The sequence below is a fragment of the Panulirus ornatus genome, chromosome 65, assembly GCF_036320965.1.
Source record: "Panulirus ornatus isolate Po-2019 chromosome 65, ASM3632096v1, whole genome shotgun sequence".
Taxonomy (NCBI): domain Eukaryota; kingdom Metazoa; phylum Arthropoda; class Malacostraca; order Decapoda; family Palinuridae; genus Panulirus; species Panulirus ornatus.
In genome coordinates, this window is record NC_092288.1 from 27,118,698 (window position 1) to 27,140,814 (window position 22,117).

The 22,117-nt window shown below is 41.8% G+C and overlaps 1 protein-coding gene across 4 annotated transcripts in view; it reads right to left on the reverse strand.

Annotated features, from left to right (window-relative positions):
• LOC139746536 (rho guanine nucleotide exchange factor 39-like) overlaps positions 1-22,117 on the reverse strand; it is a 131,647-nt gene that overhangs the window by 54,340 nt on the left and 55,190 nt on the right. For all 4 annotated transcript variants that reach the window (XM_071657866.1, XM_071657869.1, XM_071657867.1 and 1 more), the window contains one exon: positions 7,057-7,177. In XM_071657866.1, the coding sequence (XP_071513967.1) occupies positions 7,057-7,177 (121 nt within the window). The remainder of the gene's footprint in view (positions 1-7,056; positions 7,178-22,117) is intronic.

A 22,117-nucleotide genomic window follows, 5' to 3' on the forward strand; every position in this document is an offset into this window, starting at 1 on the left:
CTGTCCATCATGCATTTCCCTGTATATTCTTATATCACACAATCTTGTTTCCAACTGCTACTTCTAACAACCTTTAACAGTTATTCTATAAACAAACACCTCATTCACACAAGACTTCATCCCAACATTTACAGCACTTTCATTTAAACTTTCGGTCACTCTCCTTTCATATTCCTTTTTACATTCTTTCCGATTCATCTTTTTGCTTGCCAACACTTTTACCTCTCCAATTCTTCCTCTTCTCTATGATCCTCATCTCCACAAGAACTACAAAATGGTCAAAGTCTCCAAAGAATCCTACTTCAACTCTAGCATTTAGCCCAGTCATTCCCAACCTTTCATCCACTGCCACATATTCAATCACACCCTTTTGTTCTACTCTTCCATTATTTTTCATTCATGTATACATGTAGATCATCTAGTGCCAAAACAGGTGTTTGCATGGAATAAACCCTTCTTAGCATAGCCATCCACAAGATAACTTCCATTCTCATTTACTTACAGAATTGCTCATTTACCAACTATCTTGCCAAATTTCATCACATTCCATCTTTGCATTCATATCACCCATTACAACCACCTTCCTCTCCTTCTCAAAGCCATTCATGCAGTCATTCAAACTTCCCCTGTAACACTTCATTTTATCCTTACCTCACAGGTGCATATACACATACCCATGCTTAGTTCACAATTCCAATCTTTCCTTTCATCCAAACTATTCACAATCAATTCAATCCATTCTCTGCAACATCCTCCCATACTCACAGTGATAGAACAATTGCAAATCCTTCTCTCCCTCTTCCCTGATAATTTTCATTCATTCCCATCCATAGCACTCCTCTCTTTATGCCCGCTCATAACTTGCATTCATCATTTCCATTTTCACTCCATATACTCTGCCTAAGGATGTGGGCTCCCACAATTCCCAGCAGATTCAAACTATAACTCTTAAATTTCTCCACAAGCTCCCTCCTTTTACTCTCACCAGTCATCCCATTCACATTCAGAACTATCATCCTCAATCACTCATTCCTTTTACTCCCAGGAATAACTGGTAGACTCCAGTGCTGCTTCTTAGCCATTTGTACTTCACCCTTGGCTGGCTACTGGTAGAGGGCAACTCCAGCACAGTGTTTTCCAGAGGCAGCAGGGCTCCTAAATTGTCTGAAAAACTCCACAACATCTCAAGTGCTTGTTTGTATGCAAAAACCTACTATTGCTCTGATGGAGTTCGGCATTGCCTCCCCCTTCCGTTCCATCCCTAAGAGTTTAATAAAGTCACCACAAGAAGGCAGGGTGAGACTTGTATACTCTACAAAACTGGAGCATCCACTTGAGTCCCTGAAATCCAAAACTATTTCCAACTTTCAGCCCCTACCACAGTAGCAGTGCATCCTAACCTCATTGCCACTCCACAAAATTACTGCATAGTTAGTTCATTTCTGTTTTCAAATGAGGAGTTCTTTAATCAAATCATGTGATTTGACTTGTTCTATTCCCATTTCTGCAAACACTTTTCTTATTAAGCTCTTTAATAAAACTAAATTCCACTGGCGAGGTGGGTTTCTGTAGTATTCATGATCTGTTTTCTTTAACTCTGAAGCCTCCAGTTATGGACAAAAGTCCAAAACAAGACCGGGCCATATATTCATATCAAAAAGAGGTTAATGAATGAGAAAAGCTAAAGGCAAGGGAAAATATTTACAAATATTAGAGGAAGTGAAAAGCCTCTTTTAAAAAGTGCCAGAATATAGTTATTGGGAAAGCCATGATTTCAGAGCTCAAAGGTATAGGGAAAGAAACAGTTATCAAAACAGCCCACCCTTTAGTTGCCTACAGCTACACAGTAATAACGTAATGCAGCAACTTACTGAGTACTGCGTGGTCTAACTAGTGACGGGAACACACAAGCAGCCAGCTCTCAGAGGCAGAAACCAATATGATACCTTTAGAAGACTGAAAGTGAACCAAAATTGCAGCATAGGGCAAGTGAGTAAAGTTTTGAAGTTAGCCTGGGAGAACTGATAAGTTGAACCACTTTCAACTCAGCTCTATCAAGTAAGAATGCAGAACTAGAATCACCCCAGAAGTGAGAGAAATCCTCTATAAAAGGAGGGATCAATCCTTTGTATAAATGGAGCATATCAAAAGAAATTTTGAAATGTAGACAGCATCCCCAGTTTCTGTAAAGTGGGGTTTCCAAGATAGCATGGATGTTACAGTATAACCAAGTATGTTCAATGAGTCAAAAGGTGGAATTACAAACCTGTTGAAGGAGAGATGAAAGTAGTGAGGAATTTTCACTAGAGAGGTGAGCAGAAACTGGGTTTTGGTGGGATTAAACTTAACCTGATTTTGTCTACCATAATGAGGTATCGCTCAGGTTCTTATCCCATCTTGTTCTTCTGTTTTGATTTGTCATTTAGTTTTTGTGTACTTGCCAAAATTGAATCAAATTACTCTGCTTTTTTTTTTTGGTAAATGAGGGTTATTTTTTATATTATTATACTTTGACGCTGTCTCCTGCATTAGCAAAGTAGCGCAAGGAAACAGGCGAAAGACTTGCCCAACCCACCCACATACACGTGTATATACATAAACGCCCACACACGCACGTATACATGCCTATACATTTCAACGTATACATACATATACAGACATATATATCTATTTTTATTTATTCATTTTGCTTTGTCGCTGTCTCCCGCGTTTGCGAGGTAGCACAAGGAAACATACGAAAGAAATGGCACAACCCACCCCCATACACAATGTACACACACACACGCAAATATACATACCTATACATCTCAATGTACACATATATATACACACACAGACACATACATATAGACCCATGCACACAATTCACACTGCCTGCCCCTATTCATTCCCATCGCCACCTCGCCACACATGGAATACCATCCCCCTCCCCCTCATGTGTGCGAGGTAGCACTAGGAAAAGACAACAAAGGCCCCATTCGTTCACACTCAGTCTCCAGCTGTCACGCAATAATGCCCGAAACCACAGCTCCCTTTCCACATCCAGGCCCCACACAACTTTCCATGGTTTACCCCAGACGCTTCACATGCCCTGATTCAATCCACTGACAGCACATCAACCCCGGTATACCACATCGATCCAATTCACTCTATTCCTTGCCCGCCTCTCACCCTCCTGCATGTTCAGGCCCCGATCACTCAAAATCTTTTTCACTCCATCTTTCCACCTCCAATTTGGTCTCCCACTTCTCCTCGTTCCCTCCACCTCCAACACATATATCCTCTTGGTCAATCTTTCCTCACTCATTCTCTCCATGTGCCCAAACCATTTCAAAACACCCTCTTCTGCTCTCTCAACCACGCTCTTTTCATTTCCACACATCTCTCTTACCCTTACATTACTTACTCGATCAAACCACCTCACACCACACATTGTCCTCAAACATCTCATTTTCAGCACATCCACCCTCCTGCGCACAACTCTATCCATAGCCCACGCCTCGCAACCATACAAGATTGTTGGAACCACTATTCCTTCAAACATACCCATTTTTGCTTTCCGAGATAATGTTCTCGACTTCCACACATTCTTCAAGGCTCCCAGGATTTTCGCCCCCTCCCCCACCCTGTGATTCACTTCGGCTTCCATGGTTCCATCCGCTGACAGATCCACTCCCAGATATCTAAAACACTTTACTTCCTCCAGTCTTTCTCCACTCAAACTTACCTCCCAATTGACTTAACCCTCAACCCTACTGTACCTAATAACCTTGCTCTTATTCACATTTACTCTTAACTTTCTTCTTTCACACACTTTACCAAACTCAGTCACCAGCTTCTGCAGTTTTTCACATGAATCAGCCACCAGCGCTGTATCACCAGCGAACAACAACTTACTCACTTCCCAAGCTCTCTCATCCCCAACAGACTTCATACTTGCCCCTCTTTCCAAAACTCTTGCATTCACCTCCCTAACAACCCCATCCATAAACAAATTAAACAACCATGGAGACATGACACACCCCTGCCGCAAACCTACATTCACTGAGAACCAATTACTTTCCTCTCTTCCTACACGCACACATGCCTTACATCCTCAGTAAAAACTTTTCACTGCTTCTAGCAACTTACCTCCCATACCATATACTCTTAATACCTTCCAAAGAGCATCTCTATCAACTCTATCATATGCCTTCTCCAGATCCATAAATGCTACATACAAATCCATCTGCTATTCTAGGTATTTCTCACATTCATTCTTCAAAGCAAACACCTGATCCACACATCCTCTACCACTTCTGAAACCACACTGCTCCTCCCCAGTCTGGTGCTCTGTACATGCCTTTACCCTCTCGATCAATATCCTCCCATATAATTTCCCAGGAATACTTAACAAACTTATACCTCTGTAATTTGAACACTCACCTTTATCCCTTTTGCCTTTGTACAATGGCACTATACATGCATTCTGCCAATCCTCAGGTAAATGAAGGTATATGTGTATTGTTTGCTAGAGGTCATAGTGGTGCGCATGATCTAGTATATGCTCACGACCACAAGGAAAATGAAACACGATAAGTTCCCAAGTGCATTTTCGTGTAATGATCACATCGTCAGGGGAGATACATGAATGAGATAGAAGATGTAGAGTGGTCAGTTGATATACAAGGAAGTGACATAGCTAAGAAGCCATTGGTAAACAAGCGATACTGGCATCATGCCTGTCATATAATTCTTTTATTATGTGGACACGAAAGGGAACTATTTACAAATTTTGCTTACAACAAAGCTATCAAGTTTGTATAGACATTTAATAATATCAATGTTACAATTCTTTATGTATTTAATAATCTTTTTGCTGAGGAGTAAATGTTATGAGGGATAAGAGGTTGGTGAAATAAGTGAGCTTGGAAAATGTTATGAGCGATAAGAGGTTGGTGAAATAAGTGAGCTTGGAAAAGATACTTGTATAAAGAAATATTGGGAGAGACTGGGTGTAGAATGGCAAAAGTTAAGAGTAAATGAAGCAAGGGGAATGGCTGAGGAATGGGAGATATTGAAGGATGCAGTGGGCAAGAGAAGTGTGTGACATGTAGAAGGTGGGAGGTAGGTAAGTGAGAAAGGGTAGTAAGTGGTGGGCTGACAAAGTTGCTTGTGAAAGAGAAAAGGAATGTGTATGGGTGCTACTTACAAGGACACAGAGCAAGAGAAAATGATAGAAGGTCCTGAGAAAGGTGCAGGGGTTTTAAAAGGGGCAAATGAGAGTTGGAGTGAGACAATATCAGTATACTTAAGGAAAAATAAGAAGATGGTTTGGAAGGAGGTTAACAGCGAGAAAAGTAAGAGAAGAAATAGGAACATTGGTAAATGGGAGAAATGAAAAGTGGTAACAGGTAGTGATAAGGTGAGAAGGGGATGGAGTGAGTATTTTGAAGGACTGTTGAATGTGTTTGACAATAGAGTGGCAGATGTAGGGTTTTAAAGTAGGGGAAGTGTACACAGTAAGAGAGTCATAGAAAGTGGTCTGGTGATGAAAGATGAGGTGGTGAAAGCCTTGCATAAGAAGAAATGTAGCAAGGCAGCTAGAGAGATGTATGAATGTGATGCATTGACAATATGTGAGAATGTGTGGAAGAGAGTGGATGTGCTGGAAAATAAATGTCTGAAGACAAAATGTGGCACAAGGTGGTTGTTTGACCTAAAAGGGTAAGAGAGAGGTTAGGTAATAAGAAGAAAATAATTGAGAGAACTGAGGACATATGGAGAGAATGAGAGAGGATAGGTTGACAAAGAGGATATATGTATCAGAAGTGAAGAGGTCAAGGAGAAAGGGGAGACCAAACTGGAGATGTAAGGATGGCATGAAACAGATTTTAAGTGCTCAGGGTTTGAACACTCAGGGAGCTGAAAGGTGTGAATGGGATAAAGTTAATTGGAGTGATGTCGTATACAGGTGGTGACATGCTTTTCACAACTAAATCAAGATGCATGGATCAGCCTGGGAAACTATGAAAATTTCCATGGGGCCTTGTTGTGAATAGGGGACTATGGTTTCAGTACATTACGTATGATAACTTGAAAATGGACACGAGCACATGAGGCCTTTCTTTGTCAGTTCCTGCCACTACCTCATTAATGCAGGAAATTATAAACAAGTATGAAAATGTGTATATATTATCTTCCAAGGATTCTCAGTCTCTTAATTAGACCTCAGCTGGTTTTTGCTAATTGTCTCTTTCTTCAAACTGGTTTTTGCTGATTGTGTCTTTCTTTAGACTGTTTAACTTCTTGTGTGTAGTGAATTCATTTCTGATTTTAAAAGAGGTGTTATTTATTTCTATCATGCTGTGATTTTACTATAGCTCTGTTCCCAAATCTATTAGGACCTTTTGCTTATGATTCTCTAATAAAAAAGAACTCTGCTGGTCAGGTGGGTTTCTGTAATAGTCATAAACTGGACAGAGAGACAGAAAGAAGCAGAAGTAGGTCACATTGTAGAAAAGTTCATAAATATACCCTAAACTGCAAAATACATACTGGTGATTTGGAGAATGGAAAACTAAGTGTTTTTCAAAAGTGAAAGTTAAAGAGAATTTCAAAGACTTTGGAGACAGAAAAACAGTTCAAACAGTCTTCCTTTTCAGTAATGGGTTGAATTAAGAAGTAAATACTATATATATCTATGGATATACATATCTCTGATGCCTGTTTCCTTCTGAAACTCCCTTAATGGGGTAGCCATGGCAATAGTCTCCATAACTAGCGAACTACAGTGCTGCTTCCTAGCCCTTAGTGCCTCACCCTTAACAGGTCACTAGCAAAGGGCAAGTTTAGTACAGTGTCTGCAGAGACTCCTACCTAATGTTCCTACTGACTACTTCTACCTAAATATCAAAATAGCTATATCAATTTTGCTTTCCTTTCATATGGAAACTTCTTGAGTTTTCAATCATATTTTTGGAGAAATCTTTAGGGGACATATCAGCTTAAGCTGTAACTACTACATTTATCCTAAAGAGACCCTGTTAACCACTGAAATACAACTGCTTTACTTACCCGAAAAAGACCATGGTGACCGTTGCCCAACACAGAAATAATGGAACAATGTCGGAGAGGGAGCAGGCAACAACATTCAAGAGAACGTGGTTTGTAGTCAACATCCAAAAAGTCACCTGGGCTGCAGGACAGAAGAGTAAGTCTGATCTGTTATCTAAACCATACACAATAAAACTACTATATATGAATAAAATATATATGAATAAAACATTTTTTTTTTTTTTTTTTTTTTTTTTTTTTTTTTTTTTTTTTTTTATACTTTGTCGCTGTCTCCCGCGTTTGCGAGGTAGCGCAAGGAAACAGACGAAAGAAATGGCCCAACCTCCATACACACGTACATACACACGTCCACACACGCAAATATACATACCTACACAGCTTTCCATGGTTTACCCCAGACGCTTCACATGCCTTGATTCAATCCACTGACAGCACGTCAACCCCTGTATACCACATCGCTCCAATTCACTCTATTTCTTGCCCTCCTTTCACCCTCCTGCATGTTCAGGCCCCGATCACACAAAATCTTTTTCACTCCATCTTTCCACCTCCAATTTGGTCTCCCTCTTCTCCTCGTTCCCTCCACCTCCGACACATATATTCTTTTGGTCAATCTTTCCTCACTCATTCTCTCCATGTGCCCGAACCATTTCAAAACACCCTCTTCTGCTCTCTCAACCACGCTCTTTTTATTTCCACACATCTCTCTCACCCTTACGTTACTTACTCGATCAAACCACCTCACACCACACATTGTCCTCAAACATCTCATTTCCAGCACATCCATCCTCCTGCGCACAACTCTATCCATAGCCCACGCCTCGCAACCATACAACATTGTTGGAACCACTATTCCTTCAAACATACCCATTTTTGCTTTCCGAGATAATGTTCTCGACTTCCACACATTTTTCAAGGCTCCCAAAATTTTCGCCCCCTCCCCCACCCTATGATCCACTTCCGCTTCCATGGTTCCATCCGCTGACAGATCCACTCCCAGATATCTAAAACACTTCACTTCCTCCAGTTTTTCTCCATTCAAACTCACCTCCCAATTGACTTGACCCTCAACCCTACTGTACCTAATAACCTTGCTCTTATTCACATTTACTCTTAACTTTCTTCTTCCACACACTTTACCAAACTCAGTCACCAGCTTCTGCAGTTTCTCACATGAATCAGCCACCAGCGCTGTATCATCAGCGAACAACAACTGACTCACCTCCCAAGCTCTCTCATCCCCAACAGACTTCATACTTGCCCCTCTTTCCAGGACTCTTGCATTTACCTCCCTAACAACCCCATCCATAAACAAATTAAACAACCATGGAGACATCACACACCCCTGCCGCAAACCTACATTCACTGAGAACCAATCACTTTCCTCTCTTCCCACACGTACACATGCCTTACATCCTCGATAAAAACTTTTCACTGCTTCTAACAACTTGCCTCCCACACCATATATTCTTAATACCTTCCACAGAGCATCTCTATCAACTCTATCATATGCCTTCTCCAGATCCATAAATGCTACATACAAATCCATTTGCTTTTCTAAGTATTTCTCACATACATTCTTCAAAGCAAACACCTGATCCACACATCCTCTACCACTTCTGAAACCGCACTGCTCTTCCCCAATCTGATGCTCTGTACATGCCTTCACCCTCTCAATCAATACCCTCCCATATAATTTACCAGGAATACTCAACAAACTTATACCTCTGTAATTTGAGCACTCACTCTTATCCCCTTTGCCTTTGTACAATGGCACTATGCACGCATTCCGCCAATCCTCAGGCACCTCACCATGAGTCATACATACATTAAATAACCTCACCAACCAGTCAACAATACAGTCACCCCCTTTTTTAATAAATTCCACTGCAATACCATCCAAACCTGCTGCCTTGCCGGCTTTCATCTTCCGCAAAGCTTTTACTACCTCTTCTCTGTTTACCAAATCATTTTCCCCAACCCTCTCACTTTGCACACCACCTCGACCAAAACACCCTATATCTGCCACTCTGTCATCAGACACATTCAACAAACCTTCAAAATACTCACTCCATCTCCTTCTCACATCACCACTACTTGTTATCACCTCCCCATTTACGCCCTTCACTGAAGTTCCCATTTGCTCCCTTGTCTTACGCACCCTATTTACCTCCTTCCAGAACATCTTTTTATTCTCCCTAAAATTTACTGATAGTCTCTCACCCCAACTCTCATTTGCCCTTTTTTTCACCTCTTGCACCTTTCTCTTGACCTCCTGTCTCTTTCTTTTATACTTCTCCCACTCAATTGCATTTTTTCCCTGCAAAAATCGTCCAAATGCCTCTCTCTTCTCTTTCACTAATACTCTTACTTCTTCATCCCACCACTCACTACCCTTTCTAAACAGCCCACCTCCCACTCTTCTCATGCCACAAGCATCTTTTGCGCAATCCATCACTGATTCCCTAAATACATCCCATTCCTCCCCCACTCCCCTTACTTCCATTGTTCTCACCTTTTTCCATTCTGTACACAGTCTCTCCTGGTACTTCCCCACACAGGTCTCCTTCCCAAGCTCACTTACTCTCACCACCTTCTTCACCCCAACATTCACTCCTCTTTTCTGAAAACCCATACTAATCTTCACCTTAGCCTCCACAAGATAATGATCAGACATCCCTCCAGTTGCACCTCTCAGCACATTAACATCCAAAAGTCTCTCTTTCGCACGCCTGTCAATTAACACGTAATCCAATAACGCTCTCTGGCCATCTCTCCTACTTACATAAGTATACTTATGTATATCTCGCTTTTTAAACCAGGTATTCCCAATCATCAGTCCTTTTTCAGCACATAAATCTACAAGCTCTTCACCATTTCCATTTACAACACTGAACACCCCATGCATACCAATTATTCCCTCAACTGCCACATTACTCACCTTTGCATTCAAATCACCCATCACTATAACCCGGTCTCGTGCATCAAAACCGCTAACACACTCATTCAGCTGCTCCCAAAACACTTGCCTCTCATGATCTTTCTTCTCATGCCCAGGTGCATATGCACCAATAATCACCCACCTCTCTCCATCAACTTTCAATTTTACCCATATTAATCGACATATATGAAAAAAAAAAGAAAGTTAAGAGTAAATGTGAATAAGAGCAAGGTTATTAGGTACAGTAGGGTTGAGGGTCAAGTCAATTGGGAGGTAAGTTTGAATGGAGAAAAACTGGAGGAAGTAAAGTGTTTTAGATATCTGGGAGTGGTTCTGGCAGCAGATAGAATCATGGAAGCGGAAGTGAATCATAGGGTGGGGGAGGGGGCAAAAATTCTGGGAGCCTTGAAGAATGTTTGGAAGTCGAGAACATTATCTCGGAAAGCAAAAATGGGTATGTTTGAAGGAACAGTGGTTCCAACAATATTGTATGGTTGCAAGGCGTGGGCTATGGATAGAGTTGTGCGCAGGAGGGTGGATGTGCTGGAAATGAGATGTTTGAGGACAATATGTGGTGTGAGGTGGTTTGATCGAGTAAGTAACGTAAGGGTAAGAGAGATGTGTGGAAATAAAAAGAGTGTGGTTGAGAGAGCAGAAGAGGATGTTTTGAAATGGTTTGGTCACATGGAGAGAATGAGTGAGGAAAGATTGGCCAAGAGGATATATGTGTCAGAGGTGGAGGGAACGAGGAGAAGTGGGAGACCAAATTGGAGGTGGAAGGATGAAGAAGATTTTGAGTGATCGGGGCCTGAACAAGCAGGAGGGTGAAAGGCGTGCAAGGAATAGAGTGAATTGGAATGATGTGGTATACCAGGGTCGATGTGCTGTCAGTGGACTGAACCAGGGCATGTGAAGCATGTGAGGTAAACCATGGAAAGTTGTGTGGGGCATGGATGTGGAAAGGGAGCTGTGGTTTCAGTGCATTATTACATGACAGCTTGAGACTGAGTGTGAACGAATGGGGCCTTTGTTGTCTTTTTGTAGCGCTACCTCGCACATATGAGGGGGGAGGGGTTGTTATTCCATGTGTGTCGGTGTGGCAATGGGAATAAATAAAGGCAGACAGTATGAATAATGTACATGTGTATATATGTATATGTCTGTGTGTGTATATACATGTGTGCATTGACATGTATAGGTATGTATATTTGCGTGTGTGGACGTGTATGTATATACATGTGTATGTGGGTGGGTTGGGCCATTCTTTTGTCTGTTTCCTTGCGCTACCTCACTAACGCGGGAGACAGCGACAAAGCAAAATAAAAAAAAATGAATAAAAGCAAAGGAGTCATGTTCTAAAGGGAGGCAGTAGGTAATATTTGGTTGGCAGCCAACGATCAGGGAGGTATATTACCAGTACAGGTTGTATCTCTTTAAACTAACATCCTAGGGACCGGGCCAGTGCCGGACCACAGAAAATGCTGGAAAACAGAAACTGACCCCTTTAGAGGCCCTCAGGTAAACACTTTTACCAATTACCATTAGCTTTGTTTTGTGTATTCCTGCAGTATTGCTGCAGTCAAGAATAGTTACCTGGTCTATGGAATCCTTACCCCCTATTGGAGATTCCTTAATATCTTGGGCAAGGGTTATTCATGGCATATGACGCAAATACAGGGCAGATTCGTCAGCATTATACACTTGTTCTGGGGCTAAAAGAAATTAACAGGAATGTTAATTAGCTCGGCTGCAGTGTAAACAGATTTTGGCACCTTAGTGCTAACAGTGCCACTCTGATGGCAGATCCACAAACTAATGGCAGCAGATTCAAATTGTGCTGGACCATGGGAGTTGCCTGACCACAGAGCAATGGATTAGAGAGGTACAACCCACACTACCCGCCTGGGTGTCAAGAGGGTTGGTGACAGCTGTGGTTGTCAAGTTGCACTCCCCTGACCTGGGTAGCTGTCTTTTCTTTCTCCCTCACCCATAAGTGGAATACATGCATTCTATCTGCAAACATAAAATCCATGCTTGTTATACATAACATTTGACAACACTTAACTCACATAGCTCATTCTTCTCAACTCTAGACTTTCCTGCAGTGAGCCCAGCCTTTTGGCAATATGACAGGAGTAGTAGATAGAAGCAGAAGTTATGAACATTTAGGAAAGAGCATTAGGTTGTAGTAATAGGTAGGTACATTAAGCAAGAGCATTAAGTAGAAGGTAGAAGTAGCCAGTAGAAACATTACATAAGAGCCTCTATGTACACTGCACCAGAGGCCATCTGCAACTGGCCTGTTAAGGGTGAGGCACTAAAGGCTAAGAAGTGGCAATGAAGTTCACTACTTTGGGAGAATCTATTGTCATGGTCACCCCTTTCAAGGAGTACCAGGTAGGAACAGGCATCAAGAGATGTAGATAGATTAAAAAAGTTATATTTAAAAGGGAGAAAACTCAATGTATAACTTAACTAAAATGACAGAAAATGGAATGGTGAAGCCTTTCAAATACTTGGAAGATTACAATGATTATCTTCAATTAACGCAGAAGGAATAAATTCATCTACTTAAGGAAGAGATGAAAAAAGAATAAGTGGCACGAAGGAATCATTAGAAAGGTGCATGAATTGGAATATTTTTAGATGGTATTGTCAACTAAAACATAAGGAATATTTTCAGATGGAAATCCTCCCCTCCAGGTTTTACTTTTCCAAAAGAGGGAATAGAGAAGGAGGCCAAGTGAGAATTTTCTCTCTAAGGCTCAGTCCTCTGTTCATAACGCTACCTCGGAAACTAGAGGTGGAAGGATGGAGTGAAAAAGATTTTGAGCAATTAGGGCCTGAACATACAGGAGGGTGGAAGGCGTGCAAGGAATAGGAATAGAGTGAATTGGAACGATGTGGTTTACCAGGGTCGACGTGCTGTCAAAGGATTGAACCAGGGCATGCGAAGCGTCTGGGGTAAACCATGGATAGTTTTGTGGGGCCTGGATATGGAGAGGGAGCTGTGGTTTCGGTGCATTACACATGACAGCTAGAGACTGAGTGTGAATGAATATGGCCTTTGTTGTCTTTTCTTAGCGTTACCTCGCTAACACTCGCTCAGCTGCTCCCAAAAAACTTGCCTCTCAAGATATTTCTTCTCATATATATAGCTTTGATGCACAAGACAGGGTTATAGTGATGGGTGATTTGAATGCAAAGGTGAGTAATGTAGCAGTTTAGGGTATAATTGGTGTACATGGGGTGTTCAGTGTTGTAAACGGAAATGGTAAAGAGCTTGTATATTTGTGTGCTGAAAAGGACTGGTGATTGGGATTACCTGGTTTAAAAAGAGATATACATGAGTATACGTATGTAAGTAGGAGAGATGGCTAGAGAGCGTTACTGGATTATGTGTTAATTGATAGGTGCATGAAAGAGAGACTTTGGATGTTAATGTACTGAGAGGGGGCAACTGGAAGGATGTCTGATCATTATCTTGTGGAGGTGAAGGTGAAGATATGTAGAGGTTTTCAGGAAAGAAGAGAGAATGTTGGAGCGAAGAGAGGGGTGAGAGTAAGTGAGCTTGGAAAGGAGACTTGAGTGAGGAAGTACCAGGAGAGATTGAGTGAATAATGGAAAAAGATGAGAGCTAATGATGTAAGGGGAGTGGGGGAGAAATGGGATGTATTTAGGGAAGCAGTGATGGCTTGCACAAAAGATGCCTGTGGCATGAGAAAGGTGGGAGGTGAAAAGTTTAGAAAGGGTAGTGAGTAGTGGAATGAAGAAGTAAGATTATTAGTTAAAGCGAAGAGAGAAACATTTGTACAATTTTTGCAGGGAAATAGTGCAAATGACTGGGAGATGTATAAAAGAAAGAGGCAATAGGTTAAGAAAAAGGTGCAAGAGATGAAAAAGAGGGCAAATGATACTTGGAGTGAGAGAGTATCATTAATGAAAAGAGGTTCTGGAAGGAGGTACATAAAGCGCGAAAGATGAGAGGACAAATGGGAACATCGGTGAAGGGGGCAAATAGGAAGGTAATAACAAGTAGTGGTGAAGTGAGAGGGAGATGGAGTGAGTATTTTGAAGGTTTGTTGAATTTGTTTGATGAAAGAGTGGCAGATATAAGGAGTTTTAGTCAAGGTAGTGTGCGAAGTGAAAGGGTCTGGGAGAATGATTTGGTAAACAAAGAAGAAGTAGTGAAAGCTTTGCGGAAGATGAAAGCCAGCAAGGCAGCGGGTCTGGATTGTATTGCTTTGGAATTTATCAAAAAAGGGGGTGACTGTGTTGCTGACTGGTTGGTGAGGATATTTGATGTATGTATGGCTCACAGTGAAGTGCCTGAGGATTGGTGGAAGGCATGCATAGTGGCATTGTATAAAGGCAAAGGGAATAAAGGTGAGTGTTCAAATTACAGAGGTATAAGTTTGTTAATTATTCCCGGGAAATTGTATGGGAGAGTATTGATTAAGAGGGTGAAGGCAAGTACAGAGCATCAGATTGGGGAAGAGCAGTGTGGTTTCAGAATTGGTAAAGGATGTGTGGACCAGTTGTTTGCTTTGAAGAATGTAAGTGAGAAATACTTAGAAAAACAGATGGATTTGTATGTAGCATTTATGGATCTGGAGAAGGCATATGATACAATTGATAGAGATGCTCTGGGGAAGGTATTAAGAGTATATGGTGTGGGAGGTGAGTTGCTAGAAGTAATGAAAAGTTTTTATCGAGGATGTAAGGCATGCGTACGAGTAGGAAGAGAGAAAAGTGATTGGTTCCCAGTGAAAGTTGGTTTTCGGCAGAGGTGCGTAATGTCTCCATGGTTGTTTAATTTGTTTATGGATGGGGTTGTTATGGAGGTGAATGAATGAGTTTTGGAGAGCAAGAATGCAGTCTGTTGTGAATAAAAGGGCTTGAGAAGTGACTCAGTTATTGTTCACTAATGATACAGCACTGGTGGCTGGTTCAAGTGAGAAACTGCAGAAGTTAGTGAATGAGTTTGGTAAAGTGTGTAAAAAAGGAAAGCTGAGAGTAAATGTGAATAAGAGCAAGGTTATTAGGTTCAGTAGGGTTGAGGGACAAGTTAATTGAGAGATAAGTTTGAATGGAAAAAAACTGGAGGAAAATAAGTGTTTTAGATATCTAGGAGTGGATTTGGCAGCAGATGAAACCATGGAAGCAGAAGTGAGTTACAAGGTGGGGGAGGGGGTGAAGGTTCTGGGAGCGTTGAAGAATGTGTGGAAGGCAAGAACGTTACCTCAGAGAACAAAAATGGATATTTTGAAGGAACAGTGGTTCCAACAATGCTATATGGTTGTGAGGCGTAGGCTATAGATAGGGTAGTGCAGAGGAGGGTGGATGTGTTGGAAATAATGTATGATAATAAAAAGTGTGTGGTTGAGACAGCAAAAGAGGGTATATTGAAATGGTTAGCTCACATGGAGAGAATCAGTGAGGAAAGATTGACAATGAGGATATATGTGTCAAACGTGGAGAGAACGAGAAGTGGGAGACCAAATTGGAGGTGGAAGGATGGAGTGAAAAAGATTTTGAGTGATCGTGGCCTGAACATACAGGAGGGTGAAAGGCGTGCAATGAATAGAGTTAATTGGAACGATGTGGTATACCGGAGTCGACGTGCTGTCAATGGATTGAACCAGGTCATGTGAAGAGTCTAGGGTAAACCATTCAAGGTTTTGTGGCGGCTGGATGTGGAAAGGGAACTATGATTTCGATGCATTACACATGACAGCTAGAGATTGAGTGTGAGCGAATGTGGCCTTTGTTGTCTTTTGCTTGCGCTACCTCGCACGCATACAGGGGGAGTGGGGATGCCATTTCATGTTGGCAGGATAGTGGCGGGAATGGATGAAGGCAGCATGTATGAATATATACATGTGTATATATATATATGTCTGTGTATGTATATGTATGTATACATAAAGATGTATAGGTATGTATATGTGCATGTGTGGGCATTCATGTATATACATATGTATGTGGGTGGGTGGAGCCATTCCTTCGTCTGTTTCCTTGCACTATCTCGCTAATGCGGACGACAGCAACAAAGTATAATAAAATATATGTAAATATATATGGAAAAAGGTGAGAACAAAGGAGGTAAGGAGAGTGGAGGAGCAATGGGATGTATTTAGGGAAGCAGTGATGGCTTGCACAAAAGATGCTTGTGGCATGAGAAGCGTGGGAGGTGGGTTAACTAGAAAGGGTAGTGAGTGGTAGGATGAAGGAGTAAGATTAAGAGACAGGAGGTCAAGAGAAAGGTGCAAGAGGTGAAAAAGAGGGCAAATGAGAGTTGGGGTGAGAGAGTATCATTAAATTTTAGGGAGAATAAAAAGATGTTCTGGAAGGAGGTAAATAAAGTGCGTATGACAAGGGAGCAAATGGGAACTTCAGTGAAGGGGGCTATGGGGAAGGTGATAACAAGTAGTGGTGATGTGAGAATGAAATGGAGTGACTATTTTGAAGGTTTGTTGAATGTGTTTGATGATAGAGTGGCAGATATATGGTGTTTTGGTCGAGGTGGTGCACAAAGTGAGAGGGTTAGGGAGAATGATTTGGTAAACAGAGAAGAGGTAGTAAAAGCTTTGCAGAAGATGAAAGCCGGCAAGGCAGCAGGTTTGGATGGTATTGCAGTGGAATTTATTAAAAAAGGGGGTGACTGTATTTTTGGTAAGGTTATTTAATGTATGTATGATTCATGGTGAGGTGCCTGAGGATTGGCGGAATGCTTGCATAGTGCCATTGTACAAAGGCAAAGGGGATAAGAGTGAGTGCTCAAATTACAGAGGTATAAGTTTGTTGAGTATTCCTGGTAAATTATATGGGAGGGTATTGATTGAGAGGGTGAAGGCATGTACAGAGCATCAAAGTGGGGAAGAGCAGTGTGGTTTGAGAAGTGGTAGAGGATGTGTGGATCAGGTGTTTGCTTTGAAGAATGTACGTGAGAAATAATTAGAAAAGCAAATGGATTTGTATGTAGCATTTATGGATCTGGAGAAGGCATATGATAGAGTTGATAGAGATGCTCTGTGGAAGGTATTAAGAATATATGGTGTGGGAGGCAAATTGTTAGAAGTAGTGAAAAGTTTTTATCGAGGATGTAAAGCATGTGTACGTGTAGGAAGAGAGGAGGGTGATTGGTTCTCAATGAATGTAGGTTTGCGGCAGGGGTGTGTCATGTCTCCATGGTTGTTTAATTTGTTTATGGAAGGGGTTGTTAGGGAGGTGAATGCAAGAGTTTTGGAAAGAGGGGCAAGTATGCAGTCTGTTGTGGATGAGAGAGCTTGGGAAGTGAGTCAGTTGTTGTTTGCTGATGATACAGCGCTGGTGGCTGATTCATGTGAGAAACTGCAGAAGCTGGTGACTGAGTTTGGTAAAGTGTGTGAAAGAAGAAAGTTAAGAGTAAATGTGAATAAGAGCAAGGTTATTAGGTACAGTAGGGTTGAGGGTCAAGTCAATTGGGAGGTAAGTTTGAATGGAGAAAAACTGGAGGAAGTAAAATGTTTTAGATATCTGGGAGTGGATCTAGCAGTGGATGGAACCATGGAAGTGGAAGTAAGTCATAGGGTGGGGGAGGGGGCGAAAATCCTGAGAGCCTTGAAGAATGTGTGGAAGTCGAGAACATTATCTCGGAAAGCAAAAATGGGTATGTTTGAAGGAATAGTGGTTCCAACAATGTTGTATGGTTGCGAGGCGTGGGCTATGGATAGAGTTGTGCACAGGACGGTGGATGTGCTGGAAATGAGATGTTTGAGGACAATGTGTGGTGTGAGGTGGTTTGATCGAGTAAGTAATGTAAGGGTAAGAGAGATGTGTGGAAATAAAAAGAGCGTGGTTGAGAGAGCAGAAGAGGGTGTTTTGAAATGGTTTGGGCACATGGAGAGAATGAGTGAGGAAAGATTGACCAAGAGGATATATGTGTCGGAGGTGGAGGGAACGAGGAGAAGTGGGAGACCAAATTGGAGGTGGAAAGATGGAGTGAAAAAGATTTTGAGTGATTGGGGCCTGAACATGCAGGAGGGTGAAAGGCGGGCAAGGAATAGAGTGAATTGGATCGATGTGGTATACCGGGGTCGACGTGCTGTCAGTGGATTGAATCAAGGCATGTGTATGGGGGTGGGTTGGGCCATTTCTTTCGTCTGTTTCCTTGCGCTACCTCGCAAACGCGGGAGACAGCGACAAAGCAAAAAAAAAAAAAAAAAAAAAAATATATATATATATATATATATATATATATATATATATATTTTTTTTTTTTTCACACTATTCGCCATGTCCCACATTAGCAAGGTAGCGTTAAGAACAGAGGACTGGACCTTTGAGGGAATATCCTCACCTGGCCCCTTCTCTGTTCCTTCATTTAGAAAATTAAAAAAAACTGAGAGGGGAGGATTTCCAGCCACCCGCTCCCTTCCCTTTTAGTCGCCTTCTACGACACGCAGGGAATACGTGGGAAGTATTCTTTCTCCCCTATCCCCAGGTAATATATATATATATATATATATATATATATATATATATATATATATATATATATATATATATATATATATATCTTTTTTTTCTTTCAAACTATTCGCCATTTCCCGCATTAGCGAGGTAGCGTTAAGAACAGAGGACTGGGCCTTTGAGGGAATACCCTCACCTGGCCCAATTCTCTGTTCCTTCTTTTGAAAAAAAAAAAAAAAATATATATATATATTTTTTTTCAAAATATTCGCCATTTCCCGCATTAGCAAGGTAGCGTTAAGAACAGAGAACTGGGCCTTTGAGGGAATATCCTCACCTGGCCCCCTTCTCTGTTCCTTGTTTTGGGAAAAAAAAAAACCAATGGGAGGATTTCCAGCCCCCCGCTCCCTTCCCTTTTAGTCGCCTTCTACGACACGCAGGGAATATATGGGAAGTATTCTTTCTCCCCTATCCCCAGGGATAATATATATATATCATTATCTTGTGGAGGCTAAGGTGAAGATTTGTATGGGTTTTCAGAAAAGAAGAGTGAATGTTGGGGTGAAGAGGGTGGTGAGAGTAAGTGAGCTCGGGAAGGAGACTTGTGTGAGGAAGTACCAGGAGAGACTGAGTACAGAATGGAAAAAGGTGAGAACAATGGAAGTAAGGGGAGTGGGGGAGGAATGGGATGTATTTAGGGAATCAGTGATGGATTGCGCAAAAGATGCTTGTGGCATGAGAAGAGTGGGAGGTGGGTTGATTAGAAAGGGTAGTGAGTGGTGGGATGAAGAAGTAAGAGTATTAGTGAAAGAGAAGAGAGAGGCATTTGGACGATTTTTGCTGGGAAAAAATGCAATCGAGTGGGAGACGTATAAAAGAAAGAGACAGGAGGTCAAGAGAAAGGTGCAAGAGGTGAAAAAAAGGGCAAATGAGAGTTGGGGTGAGAGAGTATCATTAAATTTTAGGGAGAATAAAAAGATGTTCTGGAAGGAGGTAAATAAAGTGCGTAAGACAAGGGAGCAAATGGGAACTTCAGTGAAGGGCACAAATGGGGAGGTGATAACAAGTTGTGGTGATGTGAGAAGGAGATGGAGTGAGTATTTTGAAGGTTTGTTGAATGTGTTTGATGATAGAGTGGCAGATATAGGGTGTTTTGGTCGAGGTGGTGTGCAAAGTGCGAGGGTTAGGGAAAATGATTTGGTAAACAGAGAAGAGGTAGTAAAAGCTTTGCGGAAGATGAAAGCCGGCAAGGCAGCAGGTTTGGATGGTATTGCAGTGGAATTTATTAAAAAAGGGGGTGACTGTATTGTTGACTGGCTGGTAAGGTTATTTAATGTATGTATGACTCATGGTGAGGTGCCTGAGGATTGGCGGAATGCTTGCATAGTGCCATTGTACAAAGGCAAAGGGGATAAGAGTGAGTGCTCAAATTACAGAGGTATAAGTTTGTTGAGTATTCCTGGCAAATTATATGGGAGGGTATTGATTGAGAGGGTGAAGGCATGTACAGAGCATCAGATTGGGGAAGAGCAGTGTGGTTTCAGAAGTGGTAGAGGATGTGTGGATCAGGTGTTTGCTTTGAAGAATGTATGTGAGAAATACTTAGAAAAGCAAATGGATTTGTATGTAGCATTTATGATCTGGAGAAGGCATATGATAGAGTTGATAGAGATGCTCTGTGGAAGGTATTAAGAATATATGGTGTGGGAGGCAAGTTGTTAGAAGCAGTGAAAAGTTTTTATCGAGGATGTAAGGCATGTGTACGTGAAGGAAGAGAGGAAAGTGATTGGTTCTCAGTGAATGTAGGTTTGCGGCAGGGGTGTGTGATGTCTCCATGGTTGTTTAATTTGTTTATGGATGGGGTTGTTAGGGAGGTGAATGCAAGAGTTTTGGAAAGAGGGGCAAGTATGAAGTCTGTTGGGGATGAGAGAGCTTGGGAAGTGAGTCAGTTGTTGTTTGCTGATGATACAGCGCTGGTGGCTGATTCATGTGAGAAACTGCAGAAGCTGGTGACTGAGTTTGGTAAAGTGTGTGAAAGAAGAAAGTTAAGAGTAAATGTGAATAAGAGCAAGGTTATTAGGTACAGTAGGGTTGAGGGTCAAGTCAACTGGGAGGTGAGTTTGAATGGAGAAAAACTGGAGGAAGTGAAGTGTTTTAGATATCTGGGAGTGGATCTGGCAGAGGATGGAACCATGGAAGCGGAAGTGGATCATAGGGTGGGGGAGGGGGCGAAAATTCTGGGAGCCTTGAAGAATGTGTGGAAGTCGAGAACATTATCTCGGAAAGCAAAAATGGGTATGTTTGAAGGAATAGTGGTTCCAACAATGTTGTATGGTTGCGAGGCGTGGACTATGGATAGAGTTGTGCACAGGAGGATGGATGTGCTGGAAATGAGATGTTTGAGGACAATGTGTGGTGTGAGGTGGTTTGATCGAGTGAGTAACGTAAGGGTAAGAGAGATGTGTGGAAATAAAAAGAGCGTGGTTGAGAGAGCAGAAGAGGGTGTTTTGAAATGGTTTGGGTACATGGAGAGAATGAGTGAGGAAAGATTGACCAAGAGGATATATGTGTCGGAGGTGGAGGGAACGAGGAGAAGAGGGAGACCAAATTGGAGGTGGAAAGATGGAGTGAAAAAGATTTTGTGTGATCGGGGCCTGAACATGCAGGAGGGTGAAAGGAGGGCAAGGAATAGAGTGAATTGGAGCGATGTGGTATACCGGGGTTGACGTGCTGTCAGTGGATTGAATCAAGGCATGTGAAGCGTCTGGGGTAAACCATGGAAAGCTGTGTAGGTATGTATATTTGCGTGTGTGGACGTATGTATATACATGTGTATGGGGGTGGGTTGGGCCATTTCTTTCGTCTGTTTCCTTGCGCTACCTCGCAAACGCGGGAGACAGCGACAAAGTATAATAAAAAAAAATATATATATATATATATATATCCCTGGGGTTAGGGGAGAAAGAATACTTCCCACGTATTCCCTGCGTGTCGTAGAAGGCGACTAAAAGGGGAGGGAGCGGGTGGCTGGAAATCCTCCCTTCTCTTTTTTTTTTTCCAAAAGAAGGAACAGAGAAGGGGGCCAGGTTAGGATGTTCCCTCAAAGGCCCAGTCCTCTGTTCTTAACGCTACCTCGCTAACGCGGGAAATGGCGAATAGTTTGAAAAAAAAAAAAAAAAAATATATATACATATATATCTTTCTTACTTTTCTTTCAAACTATTCGCCATTTCCCGCATTAGCGAGGTAGCGTTAAGAACAGAGGACTGGGCCTTGAGGGAATACCCTCACCTGGCCCAATTCTCTGTTCCTTCTTGTGTATGCCTTTGGAGTAGTTCATCTAGTGGATGTCAGGCCATCCTCCTGAGTGCTAAAAGAACCGTACAGAGAGGGATCCCGGGGAAGGAAAGAAAGGTGTTTATATGTATATATATATATATATATATATATATATATATATATATATATATATATATATTTTTTTTTTTTTTTTTCATACTATTCGCCATTTCCCGCGATAGCAAGGTAGCGTTAAGAACAGAGGACTGGGCCTTTGAGGGAATATCCTCACCTGGCCCTCTTCTCTGTTCCTTCTTTTGGAAAATTGAAAAAAAACAAAAAACGAGAGGGGAGGATTTCCAGCCCCCCGCTCCCTTCCCTTTTAGT